General features: G+C 48.9%; 1 protein-coding gene across 2 annotated transcripts in view; it reads right to left on the reverse strand.

Annotated features, from left to right (window-relative positions):
- The window catches only part of LOC308143749 (glycogen debranching enzyme-like), a 90,398-nt gene that overhangs the window by 46,927 nt on the left and 23,396 nt on the right, over positions 1 to 20,075 (reverse strand). Inside the window, exons 4-10 of one of the 2 annotated variants that reach the window (XM_080514659.1) lie at positions 19,653 to 19,856; positions 19,159 to 19,340; positions 9,053 to 9,164; positions 2,658 to 2,781; positions 1,681 to 1,876; positions 446 to 565; positions 249 to 346 (exon numbers count right to left, since the gene is read on the reverse strand). In XM_080514659.1, the coding sequence (XP_080370785.1) occupies positions 249 to 346; positions 446 to 565; positions 1,681 to 1,876; positions 2,658 to 2,781; positions 9,053 to 9,164; positions 19,159 to 19,340; positions 19,653 to 19,856 (1,036 nt within the window). The remainder of the gene's footprint in view (positions 1 to 248; positions 347 to 445; positions 566 to 1,680; positions 1,877 to 2,657; positions 2,782 to 9,052; positions 9,165 to 19,158; positions 19,341 to 19,652; positions 19,857 to 20,075) is intronic. The other variant, XM_080514660.1, reaches the window with a different exon arrangement.

Below are 20,075 nucleotides of genomic sequence, written 5' to 3' on the forward strand. Positions count from 1 at the left end.
CAGCTTTAACATGAGGTATTGTTTGTGTTGCTACGTGGACGAGCAAGCAAGCTACGAATGTGTTGGTGGATTTTCCCACCTGGAATCTATATGTTTAGCACGTGGGTGACCTCCCCAAGAGGGCAGCGCTGTAGGCATGTCTCGTCAACAGGTGCTGATAGGCCGTGCGGCATCCAATGTTTATATCTATGAGGTCATCCATGTGTGACAGGAAGTGGCAGGAAGTGAGAGCATCGCGGAGTGGTCACCTGGGGCAGAGCGGGTGCTTCCTGGAGACCACACCCACATGAGGTCCTTCACCTGCGAGACGCTCCAATCGCACCTGCTCCACCAGAGAGTCCAGCACCTGGAGAGAGGATAGGGTTACACACACACACACACACACACACACACACACACACACACACACACACACACACACACACACACACACACACACACACACCTGCTCTGTGCAGTGGTTGCTCCTGGTGTACTCCTCCCAGTTGAAGTGCTCCAGTTGGGCCCTGAGGCGGCTGCAGGACTCGTCCATGTCAACTGTCTTCAGACTGACAGGAGGGAAAAACTACAATCACCAGGAGACAAATAATTCTGTGTTTCACTGAACATCATAACGACTGATACTTTTTGTAGTTTTAATTCAGACACATTTTTTTAAACCTCAGTTTTTATTAAATAACAATGCTGGCTTCTGTTTGTCTCTGCCTCATCACTTGGTAATTATAAAAGCAGTTCTAGAACGTCCACCAACAAACATCAAGTTGTGGGGCAGCAGCACTTTTAAAAAAATGTCCTCCATTAGCTCAACATCTCAAACTCCTCCTCCTATGCATCCACCACTCAGTCAGTATGTACTTGAGCCACAGGTCAGTCTGAGGGTTCTGCAGGGTGCTACAGGGAGCTGCAGGGTTCTGCAGGATGAGACATGGTGCTGCAAGGTTCTGCAGGGTGCTACAGGATGCTACATAATGCTGCAGGGTGCTACAGGGTTCTACAGGGTGCTACAGTGTGTGTGTGTGTGTGTGTGTGTGTGTGTGTGTGTGTGTGTGTGTGTGTGTGTGTGTGTGTGTGTGTGTGTGTGTGTGTGTGTGTGTGTGTGTGTGTGTGTGTGTGTGTGTGCGTGGAGACACTGAGGATGTCTGTGAGTCCAGAGGATGTTGCTGTCCTCTGGGAGGGAGGGTCAACTGAGGACAAGAGGCTGTGGCCTCAGTCCTTTCCAGGAGAACTGGTCTAGTCCAGTCCCTTCCAGTAGAACTGGTCTGGGTCCAGTCCTTTCTAGGAGAACTGGTCTAGTCCAGTCCCTTCCAGGAGAACTGGTCTGGGTCCAGTCCTTTCCAGGAGAACTGGTCTAGTCCAGTGCCTTCCAGTAGAACTGGTCTGGGTCCAGTCCTTTCTAGGAGAACTGGTCTAGTCCAGTCCCTTCCAGGAGAACTGGACTGGTCCAGCTCTTCCAGGAGAACATGGAGTACTTCTCTGGGACGCTGCCATCAGATGGGAGGTGTATCTTTTGAAGAGCGGCTTTATGTTGAAGTGACGTTTGAAGTACTATTACTATCATCAGTGGAGTAAAACTAACTGGTCTCAAATCACTTCTACCAAATCCCATCCATCCGTACAACAAAGTGATAAAAAGACTGATAGTACACAGACAGTCTGGATACAAGAAATACAGTCTACTACTTTCTCATGGTCCAAGGTGGCGGTTTTCCTGGCCTCAACAGCATGGTTCTGATGGTCCAGGTAGACAGCGGGACACATGGTTCTCATGGAGCAGGACACATGATTCTGATGGTCCAGGTAGCCAGCGGGCCACATGGTTCTGATGGAGCAGGACACATGGTTCTGATGGTCCAGGTAGCCAGCGAGACACATGGTTCTGATGGAGGAGGACACATAGTTCTGATGGTCCATGTAGCCAGTGGGACACATGGTTCTGATGGTCCAGGTAGCTAGCGGGACATATGGTTCTGACAGTCCAGGTAGCCAGCGGGACACATAGTTCTGACAGAGTAGGACACATGGTTCTGATGGTCCATGTAGCTAGTGGGACACATGGTTCTGATGGTCCAGGGAGCCAACGGGACACATGGTTCTGATGGGCCAGGTAGCTAGCGGGACACATGGTTCTGACAGTCCAGGTAGCCAGCGGGACACATAGTTATGACAGAGTAGGACACATGGTTCTGATGGTCCATGTAGCTAGTAGGACACATGGTTCTGATGGTCCAGGGAGCCAACGGGACACAGGGTTTACAGTCTGCTCTGCAGTCTTGACCTTGAGCTCCATACAATGAAGCAGCAGACTGTGGAAGTCAACACCTGACTGGCAGGGGGAGCTCGTAGCTTGAGGCGTGCGGTGATTGATCGGTGGAAGGCGGTGGTTGACCGGTGGAAGGCGATGGTCCCGCCCACCTTCAGAGACAGCCTGTAGCACCAATCTGCTCTTGGCTTAAAACCCATAATGGCTGTCTCCCATTGTTTCTGTCACTGGGACACTGGAGGTACCTCGCCAAGGCCTGGGTTAAGGTCATGGAGACTCTGAGGTGCCCAGTTGTCACATCCCCCCAACATATCATTGTGTTCCAGTCCTGGACCTGAGAAGCCAGTACTGGTTTTTCCACTAGAGCCTGAATGTCCCATGAGGACAGAAGTCTCACCTGTGAGAGGACGAGACGATTCCAGTAGAGTTCAGGTCCACTGTCCGTCCAAACCGCCGCGACTCAGGGTCCTGAAGTATCTTCAACTCTGTGGAACCCACCTGAAGGGAGGGCCACACTGCACCTGTACACACATGTACACACACACACACACACACACACACACACACACACACACACACACACACACACACACACACACACACACACACACACACACACACACACACACACACACACACACACACACACAAGCAAACAAACAAATACACGGTCAGAAAGGAGCGAGGACAGGATCAAGAAAAGGAACTGGGGCAGGAGCGAGGACAGGAAGTAGGAGAGGAGTTCAGAAAGGAGCTAGGAAAGGAACAAGGGTAGGAAGTAGGAGAGGAGCTTGGAAAGGAGCTAGGACAGGAATTATGACAGGAGCTAGAACAAGAATGAGGAGAGGGACAAGAAATGGAAGGCTCGGACAGATAACGTGTCATGTCACTCATGTTCCATGTCAGTTACGTTCCATGTCAGTTACGTTCCATGTCAGTATTGTTCCAGGTCTGTAACGTTCCTTGTCGGTAACGTTCCAGGTCAGTAACATTCCTGGTCAGTAATGTTCCAGGTCACTAACGTTCCGTGTCAGTATCGTTCCATGTTAGTAATGTGCTATGTCAGTAGTGTTCCATGTCAGTTACATTCCATGTCAGTAATGTTCCATGTCAGGAAAGTTCCAGGTCAGTAACATTCCATGTCAGTAACGTTCCTTGTCGGTGATGTTCCAGGTCAGTAACATTTCTGGTCAGTAATGTTCCAGGTCACTAAAGCCCCCTTTCCACCGCATAAAAGTGCGGTGGAAACGTGGGACGGAGTGGAGCAGTACGACAAAGCGAAGCCGGAGCTCGGCTCCGGTATCCGTTTCCACCGCAGAGAGGAGCTGAAAAAGTGGGCGGGACATCCGCAGATATGGGACGTTACAACAGAAAAGAAAGTCATCAGATCTAGATCTTATGAATCCTCTGTTGTTGTTTACATCCTCCACTTTGCACTTGTTGTTTAGTTAACTGTTATTTTTTGCAGCGGCAAAAAAAAAAAGTTCTTTTTTGCAGCGGTTGTTTTTTGCAGCGGCAGAGCTGCAGCCGCAACTTCCTTGTTCTGAGAGAGCGAACGCTCCAGCCACTTGCCCCGCACTCGAGTGCCCAGGTGCGGGGCAAGTGGCCGAAGCGTTGGCCCCGGTTGGCTGAGGCACAGACACAGGAGTCTTGAGCTTTCTGTTCAAACACAGGAGCAGCCACTTCACTTTGGCACTGATCGCGGTCTGGCAGCACAGCGCCGGAACATGGAGGCGCCGAGCTCCGAGCTCCGAGCTCTGAGCTCCTCTTCATCGCTTCTGCGGTCCATCCCCGCAATATAGCGCCACTGACCGCGGTTGAACAGAACGCTGACCGCCTCTGGTAAGTGGAACTGCCCGAGCGCGATCAGCGCCAGAGCCGAAAACTCAAGGCTCCCGTGTCCCAGACGCGCATCCACACCACGGCGAGTGCTATGCTGCAAACAGAAAACTCCAACGCGATGCAAAGTCCCTCCCCCCGGTCTCCCCCTACATCAAGTCCGCTCTTTCATGACAAACACTAAAGTTGAGCACTAAAGAAAAGAAAAGGAATAAAAAGCTGCAAAGCTGACCACACTGACAGCAGAGGATTCATACAGCCGACACATTAAAATATTGAGGGCGTGTAGTAAATCACTGACCAATCAACAGACAGCTCCTCAAACTCAGACCTGTTCCATGGTCCTGGTACCCCGACGGAAGGGGAGCGGAAAAGCGGCCACCTTTGGAGTGGTCTGGAGCGGTCCAGTCCGCATTCCTGTGGTGACACGTGAACCAGGGCGGTCTAAACCGGTCTCGGCTGGCACTTTTTGTGCGGTGGAAACGGGGCTTATCGTTCCAGGTCACTAACGTTCCATGTCAGTATCGTTCCATGTCAGTAACATTCCAAGTCAGGAGTTACAACATTACAACAGTTGAGGAGCTAAAGAATCTTCAGCTCTCCCTCCACATATGAACTGTGCAAACATCAATCTTCTTCTTAAACCGGATAAAGATCCTACACTACCATCTAGCTATCGCCCGATATCACTAATCAATGTAGATCTTAAAATAATTAGTAAAACATTAGCAAGCAGAATAGAAAAAATTACACCCCACATAATACACCCTGATCAAACAGGGTTCATTAAAGGACGACACTCCACTAACAAAACACGCAGATGAATTAATCTTATAGACCACTGCCACCACAATAAATAAAAGGCCATTATCACCTCCTTAGATGCAGAAAAAGCTTTTGATTGGGTAAATTGGAAATTTCTACTCACTACACTATCGAAATTTGGATTTAGACAAAATTACCTCTCCTGTATAAAAACATTGTACACCTCACCCAGTGCCTGTGTTAAAACAAATGATCAAACTTCCTCAAGGTTCAATCTTGAGAGAGGTACCAGGCAGGGGTGTCCACTCTCAACATCTCTCTTTGCAATTTTTATTGAACCATTAGCAGCAGCCATTAGACAGAACAATAACATAAAAGGAATACGAACAGCAAATGTAACCCATAAAATATGCCTTTATGCAGATGATGTATTACTTTTCCTACAAAACACACATACCTCTCTTCAAAAACAATAGAGTTAATAGACAGATTCTCTGCAATTTCAGAATATTCTATAAATTGGAATAAATCAGTTGTCTTGCCAATTAACTCTATTTTTCAGCACACATCAAATACTCCACTAAAACCAGGGAACATCAAATACCTCGGCATTAATATCTCAGCCAAACTGTCAGACTTGGTGCACTTAAACTACACCCCCCTTATTAAAACAATAGAAGAGGACCTCACTCGGTGGAGGACACTTCCTATATCACTTATGGGGAGAGTAGCAACAATTAAAATGATGGTCCTGCCTAAAATTAACTACATCTCTTCAATGATTCCAAAAAACCACCAAAAACATGGTTTAATAAATTGGATTCCCATATCTCAAAATTCTTATGGAAAAGCAAACCATCACGTATAAGTTTAAAAACACTACAGAACACCAAGGACCAAGGAGGCTTAGAACTTCCAAACTTTTATGATTATTATCTTGCCAATAAATTACTTTATGTTATAAAATGGATTAATCAGAAACCCTTAGATGAAGGCTGGCTGGACATTGAAAAAACCTTCTGTGAAGATCTCCATATCAGAGACCTTCCTTTCTTCAGCCCTGTCATCAAAAAACACAACTGCTTTAAAAGCATCAATATAAACAATCTCTGACAGCTTGGTGGGAATTTCTTAAAATGAATGGATCATCACTCATTCCCTGCAAACTCACACCTTCTGGAACAATCCTGACATCCTGCAAAGGAAGAAACTAATAAACTTCACAAGATGGCAAAATGAAGTAGAAAGGAATATGAAACTTGGAACACCTTTTCTTCAAAAACTCTTTCATTCCATTTAATGATCTAATTGAAACTTGTTGTATCAGTCAAAACAATTTTCTGTAATATATTCAGCTCAAGTCAATAATACAAACAAAGTTCAAACTAGAAGAGATGAACCTAAACTTACCTCAGACAGTGACAAACCTCCTGAAGATCTCAGCACCAAAATCACTTTCTAAAATGCTTTCAATTCTGACATGTTCAAATACCACAATATCCCTTCAACCTCCAAATAGGAAGCAGATCTTAACATCAACACAGACCCAACGCAATTTAGGTTGACACGGTCCCCAATAACTAAATACACCATGTAGCCATGTGGGGGGGGGGGGCGGTGGCGCCACCTTGGGGCTCTTAGTCTGTGGCTTGGATGGCCTGGCCTGGGGGGTGTTGGGGTGGGGTTGTGTGAGGGGGTCTGCTCTGGGTTGGGGGTAGTTCTGCTGGGGTGGGGTGGGGGTGCTGGGCGTCGGACCCCGGCTGGACAGCCTGGCTGGGGTGGGCATGGGGCTTCGGGGCCTTGGGGGCTGGGTGCCCTCCCCTTTCTGGTGGGGGTGCCCGCTGCGGCGCCGGGGGTGGGTCCTCCCTCTGCCTCCCTCCCCCCACTGGGGCAGGTTGACCCCTGCTGCCATGCTCCGGGTCTGCCTCGCTCCCGGATCTGGAGGGGTGGGAGACAGTGGGGCTCCTGGTTTGGATGGACAGCTGACTGAGGGTGACCCCCAGGGCCGCAAAAATGGGAGATGGCCCAGGAGTGTGTGTGTTCGTTCTATATATAAGTATGGGTGTCGTCTGGCGTGAGTATGTGAGGGTGTGGGGGGCAGTGTTCCCTAACCACTGGGTTCTGGACGGGCTCGTGCTGTTGGGTGGGGTGGGGAGGGCTTCCTGCCCAGGTCCTCTTGCAGTGCCTTGTTGGGGCAGGTGTTGGTCCCCGTGTTCCAGGCCAGCCACTCGGGGGTGGGGTGGGGCAGCACTGGGGGGGTTTCAGCTGGGCCAAGGTCCTAGCAACGGGGGGGACCACCTCCTTCTCAACCCCCCCTACCTGACCTCACCTTACCTCACTCAACAATAGGGACCAGTGGGCGGGGCCTAGGGTAGGGGGTCCAGGCTACTTAACTGTGGTCTGGCCCCTCCCCCAACTTTGCACCACCCACAATTTTATCTACACTTAGTCATACAGGGTCGCAAGGGGATAAGCGAGCTCTCACATCCAGAGATTTAAGGAACTCTGGGCAAAACTCATCCACTCTCCCCAGCTGCCGGTGCACCGCCAGGTTGGGGGGTTTGTGGTGGGGGGAACAGCCACCGGGGGTGCAGCAGGCTTTGTTGCGGCTTGGTTGGGGCCTGGGGCTCTGCGCCCTTTATCTTTCTCTTGTTGACCCCTCTTGCCTGGGGGGGGGTCTCCTCTACACTCCATCTGGTGCATTCCTGGTTGGGGCGTGGCTCTCCGGGGTGGTTTGTCAGGGCTTACCCGGGTCCGGGGTGCTGCCGGGTGCCAGAGTGGTGGCGTCTGGCCCTGGTGGCCTCGGGCCCCAGGGTGGTACTGCAGGCCCCTCACAACAGTTCCAACCACATCCAGTGGACAAACCAGACGCACGCACACACACACACATTTCCACTCCTCATCGATGAGATGTGCTGCTGATTTTTCTTGTTTTCTGCTATTGTTCTTTCAATTATAAAATCATGTTTTTGTTTTTTGTTGTTTTGTTTTAGCTTTTGTTATCATTGTTGTTGTTCTTTTTTCTTATTTTTTTTTTTTGCCTACCTGCTAATTTATACTCTTGCTAGAAATCATGTTACTGTCTTGATAGAGCTGCTCAGGCTGGTTTAATCTAGAAAATCATGTTACTGTCTAGATCAGGGGTCGGCAACCCGCGGCTCCGGAGCCGCATGCGGATCTTTCGTCCCTCCACTGCGGCTCCTTGAGCCTCTGTCCCACTGCAGTTCATCCCGGAGCGGGGTGGTATGGGAGGTAAGGCAAAGCGCACCCAGAGACATATTGCGTTGCGCAGTGCCGCTTCAAAGAGTGGGGCAAAATGTAGGCGGAGTGCTGTAACGTCATAACGCAACAAAAATTGGCACGAAGAACGTAGAATTGCGGCTGCAGGTCATGACAGCTGCGCTCCACGGCTCAACTGGTATCTGAAGCTGGGAGCTTCCTGTATCTTTGACAGGAAAACCGCTTCGCTGCGGAGCGCCGACAATTCCGGGAGGGTTCATCGCAGACTTGTTGAGAGTGACGGCAAATTATAGTGAATTACACAACAATTACAGGACATTGAAGGCCATTCTTTGACATTACCCACCATAACATCAGTGATATTGTGAGTGAAACGGGACCAACTGGCTCTTCGAGCATTAAAGGTTGCCGACCCCTGGTCTAGATAGAGCTGCTCAAGATGGTTTAATCTAGAAAATCATGCTACTGTCTTGATAGAGCTGCTCAGGCTGGTTTAATCTCATAACATTTGGAAAATATTTGGATCAGTGTGATAACCATAAATAATATATGTAGCCGTAACAAGGGTATTGCATGTTGTCCACCATCCACCCCCACCCCCACTTCTAATAAAGGCAGCAACATGGGGAGACTCTTAATCTCTTCCTGTTGCAAGAGCAAAAAAAACAAAAACATTCCATGTCAGTATCATTCCAGGTTGGTAACGTTCCATGTTGGTAACGCTCCATGTCGGTAATGTTCTTGTCAGGAATGTTCCAGGTTGGTAACGTTCCATGTCGGTAATGTTCTATATCGGTAAAGTTTCTTGTCAGTAATGTTCCATGTTAGGAATGTTCCAGGTCAGTAATGTTCCATGTCAGGAACGTTCCATGTGAGGAATGTTCCATGTCAGTAATGTTCCAGGTCATTAATGTTCCATGTCAGCAATGTTCCTGTGTTTGTTCTCACCGTTCTGCAGGAATTGTCTGAACTTCTCCACAGCTTCATCTACATTGACCTGCTTGAACTCCCACAGCCGGAGTTTAGAGAAAACCTGCTGCCACAGGATCCCACGCAGAGCCTGACACACACACACACACACACACACACACACACACACACACACACACACACACACACACACACACACACACACACACACACACACACACACAATAGACTTACTCAAACAAATTCCACAATTCATTGATTGTGGTTTTTCTATCAAGTGGAGCTTATCTCTAACAGAAGTAAAGAACTTAGATTTAGCTGGTGGCTACATGTTAACAATAGCTGATGGCTACATGTTAGCATTAGCTTGTGGCTATATGTTAGCTTTAGCTGGTGGCCACATGTTAACATTAGCTGGTTACTACATGTTAACATTAGCTGGTGGCTACATGTTAGCATTAGCTGGCGGCTACATGTTAGCATTAGCTGGCGGCTACACATTAACATTAGTATTGTTGTTGACCTGGCTGTGTCCGACCACTTTTGTGTGTTTTTTAATGTCACCAGTTTTAACCAGCAGGGGGCCCCGGTCAGAACGGGGAGGAAATGTTACATAACTTCTGAGGTGGCTGATAATTTTATTAAAATTTTCCAGAATATCCCTGCTTAGGTTTTGCCCGCTCCATGTGATTTTATTGTTGACGATTTTAACAGTAAATTAAAGTCAACTCTAGACCTGGTGGCTCCAATTACTACAAGAATCATCAATAAATCCAAACCACCAGCACCATGGACAAACAGGGAAACTCACCAATACAAAATAAACTGCAGGGTCGCCGAGCGGAGGTGGAGGAAATCAAAACTTACGGTTCATTATCAAATTTTCCAGGACCACCTCAAAGCCTACAATAGAATAGTCAGACACTCAAGATTTTCATATTTCTCAAAACTCATCAGTGACAACTAAAATAACTCCAAACTCCTCTTCTCCACCTTTGACTTTTTAACAAACACCAATTTTAATAAAAACTCGCTACCCTCTCCCTCCTTTTGTGAGGATTATGCCCCCCACCTCAGAAGCAAAATAAATGACATCAGATCCAGTTTTTTACCTTTACAAACTGTACCTTTGAACTCACCTGGACTGGTTCTTCACCAGAGGAACCACTGGACTGTTTAGCTCTGGTTGATGCAGGAACACTTGGTCGAGTTTCCTCCCAAGTTAAACCAACAACCTGCCTTTTAGATCCAATTCCTACCTCACTTTTTAAGTCATTTTATGGGTTCTTTGAGGAACAGCTTGTAAACATGGTCAACTGCTCTCTTCAGACGGGTGTTTTCCCCGACGGTGGTGAGGCCCCTTCTGAAGAAGAGCAGTTTAGACCCCAAGGTTCTTAATAACTATCGCCCTGTATCCAACTTACCATTTTTTAGCAACATTTTTGAAAAAATTGTTTTTAATTATTTAAATAATTTTTTGCTAATAAAATAACATTTTAGAGAAGCATCAGTCTGGTTTTAGGAAGAACCACAGCACAAAGACGCCCTTTTAAAGATTTTAAATGACCTCAGGTACAATCAAGACTCCCAACAACTCACAGTCTTGATTTGATTGGATCTTAGCGCTGCTTTCGACACTATTGATCATTGTATTTTACTTGACAGACTTAGAAATCTGGTCGGCGTCTCTGGAAATGTTTTTAATTGGTTCAGTTCTTATCTCACAGATCGACGCTGCTTTGTAAGTTTGGATACACGTTCCTCAGGTACCCATGAACTCCACTATGGGGTCCCCCAGGGGTCGATCTTAGGCCCAATCCTTTTTAATTTATGCATGCTGCCACTAGGGGATGTCATCAGGAGACATGGCGTCAGCTTCCACAGCTATGCTGACGACACACAGCTGTATGTGGCCGTGTCTCCTGATGACACAAGGCCGATTGATGCCCTTTTTAACTGTATTTTAGATATCAAGTCATGATGGCAGCAAACTTCCTCCAGCTCAACCAGGACAAAACAGAGGTTTTAGTTGTAGGTCCTGAACACCAGAGACAGAAACTTTTACCAAAACTGCTAGATTTTAACTCATCTTCATCTCTAAAGAACCTGGGCGTAACTTTTGACTCTGAGCTTAATTTTATCTCACACATCAAAAATGTCAAAAAGATGGTTTTTATCACCTGAAGAATATAGCCAGACTCCGCCCATTTCTCTCTCAGGGAAACACTGAGGTGCTAATGCTTTTATCTCTTGTCGAATTGACTATTGTAACGCCCTGCTCTCTGGTCTCCCCAAGAAAACTTTAGCACCACTACAACTCTTACAAAACTCTGCTGCACGAGTGCTGACGAGGACCAGAGGGCGGGCCCACATCACGCCTGTTTTAAAATCACTGCATTGGCTCCCCGTTCGCTTCAGGATCGATTTTAAGATTATTTTACTAGTTTTTAAGTGTCTTAATGGTTTTGCACCCTCTTATTTATCCGAACTACTTTTATCATATCAACCCTCGCAGGCCCTGAGGTCCTCCGGCACTTTTAATTGTCCCTCAAACGAGGACCAAGACTCACGGGGAGGCTGGTTCAGGTCCTATGGCCCCCGTTTGTGGAACAGCCTGCCGGGGAACCTCAGGGCAGCAGAGTCCGTTGCGGTTTTTATAAAAGGGCTAAAAATTCACCTTTTTAATCAGGCTTTTAACTGATTTTATATATGTGTATGTATTTATATATTTATGTATATATGTTTATGTATTTTAGCAATTTATTGATCTACCGTATTTTCCGCACTATAAGGCACCTAAATACCTCAAATGTTCTCAAAAGCTGCCAGTGCGCCTTATAACCCAGTGCGCCTTATATATGGAAGAATTGCTTTACTTGAGACTGCTATTTGACAGCTGAACAACCAGAAGCTTTTATTTTGACAACTCTAACTTCACAACAGGATCTTCAGAGCGGACGACACTCCACACAACACCTTCATCACTCATGGTTGCACACCAACATTCTAACAAACCAAAATAAACTAGATGAAATAATGACTCCCTAAACTGGGGAACAAAAACACATAAACACAATCAACACAACACCAAGCCCAACAACAACCCACTATAACCTCCAACAACACAAAACATGAATTCCCATCATGCCTTGCAGTGACCACCTCTGTGCAAATGCATAAAGGAGCCGATAGCTGCAATGCATTATGGGAGTTTCTGTTTGTGGTGCTTTAAATGCAATTATTGGGGGTTCTATTTGGTTTGTGGTGTCGGTAATAATTGTGTTGTGTTGTGTTTTTGTTGCTTAGTTCATGTAGTTTAGTTTATTACCGGTAGTTGTAAGTTGTCAACCAGCAGTGAAGAAGGTTTTGTGTGTAGTGTCGTCCTGGCATAGGCTGCAGGTAGGACTATCAAAATAAAGTGTGTGCACCTCTCTGGGTGTTAGAATCAGTGGAAAATGTAACATAATGGCTTTGAGCTATAAAGGTTGTGTCATGACCTCCACCTCTGGCTCTGCCTAGTGGCAGCATTTTTCCCTTCCCCCTCCCTCCTTTCCTTTTTCCTAGGTGGGCGTGTGCTGCATGCTGTGTGAGGTGTGGACGAGTGCAGTGCAGTGCTGATTTCCTGAGTGCACTCACCTGCGGCAGGGTGTGGCTTCACTCAACATGCACCTCTCTCTATAAAGCTGGCAGCAGATGAAGACTCGGTGTCGGACCGTAAAACTACCTACCGTTAGTTGAACTCTGTTCTGCCTGACTTCGACTCAGTCTGTTTTTTCCCTGCGTTAAAGTTTGTCTCTCCTCGGCTGCAGCTCTTGACCCACCCTGCTGCACCAAGCTCCTGCATGAGACTCAGCTCGTTGCCCCGTTCCTACACCTTCAGCACAGGACGCCCGGACAACCATCCTCCTGGCTGCAGCCCACGCCACCTCCGTGGGTCTCCAGCGTCGACCACGCCATTCATCCCGCTCCGCTTCGTACCAGGCAGTGTGCTCCCTTAGTCTCCCGCTGGGTCCTGATAGTTTGGTTGGGGTGTTTTCGTAGTCTGTGTAGTGGTTCTATATTGTTTATTCTGGAGTACTGTTTGGTTGGGCTTAAGTTTGTAGTTTCTAGGTTTAGTCCGTACGTCTTTAATTCTGGCTCTTGGAGTTCTGCTTGCTTATGTTTTGGTTTGTGTTCATTGTCACCTCATTTATTAAAAGTACTCTGAGAGTATCCCTGTTTGCCGTGTCTTTGTCCGCAACTGAGTCTCTGAGTGTGATCCGTGACAGTACGGTCCGACCAAGATGAACTCAGCGGACAATGTGACCGGCGCTGATCAGGTCTCTCAGGCACCAGGCCTGGAACAGGCTATGGCCAGTCATGGCGCCATGTTGGGTCACCACGACATGCTGCTACGCACTTTGGTAGAGAGTAACCATGCTTTATTAAATCAAGTCTCTCAGCTAACCAGCAAGGTTAATTCTTTAGCCACAGTTATGACTACTTCCTCAGCTGCCCCAGTAGTTACTGTTCCCACTCCTAGTTCGGCATCTCCCAACACGAATCCTTCACCACTCCCTTTTCCTCGTGAACCCGCTGTGCCCACACCGGAACGCTACGCCGGAAACTTGGGTTCCTGTCAAGCGTTTCTTACTCAGGTTTCCTTGGTTTTTGAGTTACAGCCTATGTCTTATGCTTCTGATAGGTCTCGAATAGCTTATTTGGTTGGGTTGTTGAAGGGCCCGGGGAGGGATTGGGGAGCATCTGTTTGGGAGAGGCAAGGCGAAATATGCTCCTCATATTCTGCCTTCACCAATGAGATGAAGAAGATATTTGACCACCCTGTTCGGAGCCGGGATGCCGGAAACCGCCTTACCACCTTGCGGCAGGGGGCCAGGAGTGCAGCGGAATTTGCAATAGAATTTCGTACTCTTTCCGTGGAGAGTGGATTCAATGATGCAGCCCTGCAGAATGCCTTCTATCGAGGAGTTGAAGGACCAACTCGCCACACGAGAGGAGGCTGCAAACCTGGATACCCTCATCGCTCTGACAATTAATCTGGATAATCGTCTACGGGAACGCAGACGAGAACGCAGCCAGCCATTCCGACCAACTGCAACCCGCTTCCCGAACCCGGTTCAGGCAAGTCCAGTGAACTCCCCGTCATCTGAAACTGAACCGGAGCCCATGCAGATTGGGTGGGCGCACATCACACCTCAAGAGAGGAAACGACGCCAAGCCACGAACGCTTGTCTGTACTGTGGCCGGACTGGCCATTACATTGCCACCTGCCCCAACCGTCCAGCAAAAGGGGTGGCTCACCAGTAACGGGAGGAATCCAGGTGAGCCGAACCATGACCTCCTCCCCTCCACGTCTCCAGCTGGCCGCTTCTCTCTGCTGGCGAGTTCAGCCTGTCCCAGTGAATGTGTTAATTGACTCTGGCGCCAAAGAAAACTTCCTGGACAGCCAACTCGCTGAGCAGCTCCAGATCCCGATCGAGCCTCTCAAAGTTCCTGTTGAGGCCCGAGCACTAAATGGCCTTCCGTTAGCCCAAGTCCGGTTCCGATCCGTCCCTGTAAGGTTGGTGTTGGCTGGAAATCATCATGAAAGTCTGAGGTTTCATATTATAGATCACTCCAACCCACCTGTAGTCCTGGGTTACCCCTGGTTGAAGCTGCACAATCCCCAGATAGATTGGAGCAGAGACAAGGTTTCGTCATGGAGCCCCCAGAGTCATGCCAGCTGCCTTCGATCTGCCCTGACACCTGCGACAGCTGATCTTCACCGGTCACCTGTTCCTGTGGACCTGTCCAAGGTTCCTCCAGAGTATCATGACCTGGCACCAGTGTTTTGTAAAGAGAGTGCACTCTCTCTTCCCCCACATCGCCCTTATGACTGTGCTATAGAGCTCCTTTCGGGTGCGACCCTTCACAAAAGCCGCCTATATAATGTGTCCAAGCCTGAACAGACTGCCATGGAGGATTACATTCGTGATTCGCTGGCTGCAGGGATCATCAGACCATCCTCCTCTCCGGTGGGTGCAGGGTTTTTCTTCGTGGACAAGAAGGATGGCACCCTACGTCCCTGCATAGACTTTCGTGGCCTGAATGAGATCACTGTGAAGAATCCATAGCCCCTACCTCTGATCAACTCGGCATTTTCCTCATTACATGGTGCCAACATCTTCACCAAACTCGACCTCAGAAATGCCTACCACCTCATCCGGATCCGCCAGGGGGACGAATGGAAGACAGCTTTCAACACTCCTCTGGGACACTTTGAGTACCTAGTGATGCCCTTTGGGCTCACTAATGCCCCTGCTGTCTTCCAAAGTCTAATCAATGATGTCCTTCGGGATATGATAAACCGGTTTGTTTTTGTTTACCTCGACGACATCCTTATCTACTCCCAGACCCCAGAGGAGCACACCCTGCATGTCCGACAAGTCCTGGAACGACTCCTCAAGAACCGGTTGTTTGTGAAGGCAGAGAAATGTGAATTTCACACCTCTATTACATCCTTCCTCGGATATGTGATCTCACGGGGGGAGCTAAGGATGGATCCTCAGAAACTGTCTGCAGTAAAAGATTGGCCAGAACCTGAAACCCGGAAACAACTTCAGCGGTTTTTAGGGTTTGCCAACTTTTATCGGAGGTTTATAAGTGATTACAGCAAAGTGGCTGCACCCCTTACCGCTCTGACCTCCACCTCTCAAACCTTCTCCTGGACCACTGAAGCAGCCCAAGCCTTCCAGTCATTGAAGGACCGGTTTACCTCGGCGCCAATATTAGTTCAACCCGACCCAACGCTGCAGTTCATCGTCGAAGTGGATGCATCTGATACTGGTGTGGGAGCAGTATTATCTCAGCACAGCCCGAGTGATGGTAAGCTGCATCCATGTGCCTTCTTTTCCCGTCGTCTCTCCCCAGCGGAACAGAACTATGATGTGGGAAACCGAGAGCTGCTGGCAGTGAAGATGGCCCTGGAGGAGTGGCGACACTGGTAGGAGGGGGCGGAATAACCGTTTGTGGTGTGGACGGACCACAAGAACCTGGAATATGTCCGCTCCGCCAGGAGGCTCAATTCGAGACAGGCTCGCTGGGCATTATTTTTTGGTCTCTTCCAGTTCACCCTCACGTACCGCCCCGGATCCAGGAATGTGAAGCCGGATGCCCTGTCCCGCCTGCACTCCAGGGAGGAGCAGTCCAGAGAACCTGAGACCATCCTGCCCAAGACCTGCCTAGTTGCCTCTCTGACATGGGAGATCGAGAACCTGGTACAGAGTGCACCGGACCAGTCAGACAATCCAGGTACTGGTCCACCCAGGACCCTATTTATCCCTAACACTGTTCGCTCACAGGTTCTCCAATGGGCTCACTCATCTCGGTTGACCTGCCATCCTGGAGCTGCCCGTACCCTTAGTGTCCTGAGGCAGAGGTTTTGGTGGGAAACCATGGAGAAGGACACCAAGGAGTTTGTCGCTGCCTGTTCTGTCTGTGCCCGTCAAAAGTCCTCGACCAAGCCCAGCTCTGGTCTACTGCAGCCTCTACCTGTACCACACCGGCCCTGGTCACACATTGCGGTGGACTTCATTACAGGATTGCCTCCTTCCAACGGTAATACAACCATTTTAACTGTGGTCGATCGGTTTTTTATAAGGCGGCACATTTGATCGCTCTTCCTAAACTCCCCTCTGCTAAAGAGACGGCTGAGACAATGGTAGCACAAGTCTTCAGGATCCATGGGATACCAGTGGATATTGTGTCAGACCGTGGACCTCAGTTTACGTCGGAGGTGTGGAGGCTGTTCTGCAAGGCTCTGGGTGCCACAGTCAGTTTAACATCTGGGTTTCATCCACAGTCAAATGGTCAGACGGAGCGGGCGAACCAGTCCCTGGAAACCCTGCTGAGATGTGTCACGGCAGAAAACCCCACTGCCTGGAGTTCTCAGCTTCCATGGGTAGAGTACGCTCACAACACGCTACCTAACTCTTCCTCTGGCTTGGTTGCCTTCCAGTGCTCCCTCGGGTACCAGCCGCCATTGTTCCCATCTCAGGAAGAGGAGATTGCTGTCCCATCCATTCAGGGTTTCATCAAGAGATGCGAGAGGACGTGGAAGAAGGCCAGGGCCTCACTAACTCAGTCAAACCAGAGGATGGAACAACAGGCAAATCGCAGACGCACTCCTGCTCCAGTGTATATGCCGGGACAAAAGGTTTGGCTCCGGGCCAAGGATCTTCCCCTGAAGGTGGAATCTCGGAAGCTGGCACCACGGTTTGTTGGACCATTTGAGGTAGACAAGATTGTTAACCCTAGTTCGGTGCGGCTCAAACTTCCTGCCTCCATGAGGATCCATCCGACTTTTCATGTGTCCCAAGTGAAACCTGTCAGAGAGAGCACTCTGGCCCCCCCTGTCCGTCCCCCTCCACCACCCAGGATGGTGGACGACGCACCTGCGTACACAGTAAGACGCCTTATGGATGTGCGCCGACGGGGTCGCGGACTTCAGTTTCTGGTGGATTGGGAGGGGTATGGCCCTGAAGAACGCAGCTGGGTACCCCGTCGCCAAATTCTGGACCCCGAGCTGATCCGCGACCTGAAGAGACGACGGCCAGACCGCTTCACGTGTGCACCCGGAGGTGCACATAGAGGGGGGGGTACTGTCATGACCTCCACCTCTGGCTCTGCCTAGTGGCAGCATTTTTCCCTTCCCCCTCCCTCCATTCCTTTTTCCTAGGTGGGCGTGTGCTGCATGCTGTGTGAGGTGTGGACAAGTGCAGTGCTGATTTCCTGAGTGCACTCACCTGCGGCAGGGTGTGGCTTCACTCAACATGCACCTCTCTCTATAAAGCTGGCAGCAGATGAAGACTCGGTGTCGGACCGTAAAACTACCTACCGTTAGTTGAACTCTGTTCTGCCTGACTTCGACTCAGTCTGTTTTTTCCCTGCGTTAAAGTTTGTCTCTCCTCTGCTGCAGCTCTTGACCCACCCTGCTGCACCAAGCTCCTGCATGAGACTCAGCTCGTTGCCCCGTTCCTACACCTTCAGCACAGGACGCCCGGACAACCATCCTCCTGGCTGCAGCCCACGCCACCTCCGTGGGTCTCCAGCGTCGACCACGCCATTCATCCCGCTCCGCTTCGTACCAGGCAGTGTGCTCCCTTAGTCTCCCGCTGGGTCCTGATAGTTTGGTTGGGGTGTTTTCGTAGTCTGTGTAGTGGTTCTATATTGTTTATTCTGGAGTACTGTTTGGTTGGGCTTAAGTTTGTAGTTTCTAGGTTTAGTCCGTACGTCTTTAATTCTGGCTCTTGGAGTTCTGCTTGCTTATGTTTTTGGTTTGTGTTCATTGTCACCTCATTTATTAAAAGTACTCTGAGAGAATCCATGTTTGCCGTGTCTCTGTCCGCAACTGAGTCTCTGAGTGTGATCCGTGACAGGTTGCTGACCACTGGTCTATTCCATGCGCCTTATAATGTGGTGCGCCTTATATATGAACAAAGTTGTAAATTATGTCAATCAATGTAGGTGCGCCTTATAATCCGGTGTGCCTTATAGTGCGGAAAATACGGTACTTTTATCTATTTTAGATAATTATCTAATTTTCTACTTTTCTTAAGTTATTAACTGAATTTTTTATCTCCAGTGGTTCCTCTAGGGGGCGCTACACTGGTGGTGGCTGGATTTGCCCCTGATGGTGCTGTCCCCTGGGTTTCCCTGCCCCAGGCACCTGGCTGGTCCCCCACGTATGTGGTGGGATTGGCTGGTCTGCCTGGCTGAGGGGGGCGGTGCCCCCTGTGGTTAAACGTTGTGCCACCCCCAGCATGGAAGGCCCTTTCCTCACCTTAGTCCTCGGTGCCCTGCCATGTCTTCATATCACTAGGCATGTCTTCACTTATGGTGTGGGTCTGCATGTGTGCGTGTGTGTTCATTTGCTTTTTATTCATCTATTTTATCTTTGCACTGTTTTTAATTCTTGTTAAAGCACTTTGTGTTACTTCACTGTATAAAAAAGTGCTATATAAATAAAGATTGATTTGATTTGATTTAATTTGATATTGGAAGGTGCTGATGTTTCCTTGGCAACGTCCTGCTGACTGACAGTCAGAGAACAGTGTGTGGTTGAAGAGAAGAACATGCAGACTCACGGTCAAGTGATGTTCCTCCTGAAGGAGTGCCGGTAGTCCTTGTTTGGAGAACTCCCCAGCAGCCAGCTGACAGCTGAAGTGCCACAGGGCTCTGTCCAGGAGCCATGCTGGTTTCAGTTCTGGACAGTTCTCCAGGTTGTAGCCACATTCAGGGTGGAGTGAGATCCAGGGACTGTCAGCAGCTACCGGAGAGAAGAAATGCTCACCATCACTTCACAACAAACCCGATACACAAACACGCCCGATACACACAACAGACAGAGAAAATGAAGTCACTTGTGGCTCCACAATATTTGAAATTTCTTTACTTCTGCAACATTGCTGCTTTACTGCTAATTTACTGCTTTACTTCATCTTTACTGCTGCTTTTCTGCTTTACTTCTACTTTACTTCATTTTTACTGTTACTTTACTGCTACTTTAGTGCTTTACTTCAGCTTTAATGCTGTTTGCTCAAGTGTGGTCGTGTCAGTCTGGCAGTAAATCCATACTTACCTGTGTGATCATAGACCACATCAGAGATGCAGACCATCTTCCAGTCATCTCTCAGCAGCTCCACCAGGTCCCTGACGTCTTCCCAGTTGGATCTTCGCCCCTCTGGATAGAAGGTGGTGTCCAGCTCCAGCTGGTTGGAGATGGAGTAGCAGCGTCCAGAACCCCCCAGCTGCTGCAGCGGCGTCACATGGATCATGTTGTAGCCTGGACCAGAGAGAGACACCTTGATATGACTGTTCCTGGAGCTGCTGAAGAACCATACGACCCAACCTCACCCTCTCACACAACACCCAGGACTTCAGTCACTTCAAGCACACCTCACCCTCTCACACAACACCCAGGACATCAGTCACTTCAAACACACCTCACCCTCTCACACAACACCCAGGACTTCAGTCATTTCAAGCACACCTCACCCTCTCA

This window comes from Blennius ocellaris (assembly GCF_963422515.1).
Source record: "Blennius ocellaris genome assembly, chromosome: 19".
Taxonomy (NCBI): Eukaryota; Metazoa; Chordata; class Actinopteri; order Blenniiformes; family Blenniidae; genus Blennius; species Blennius ocellaris.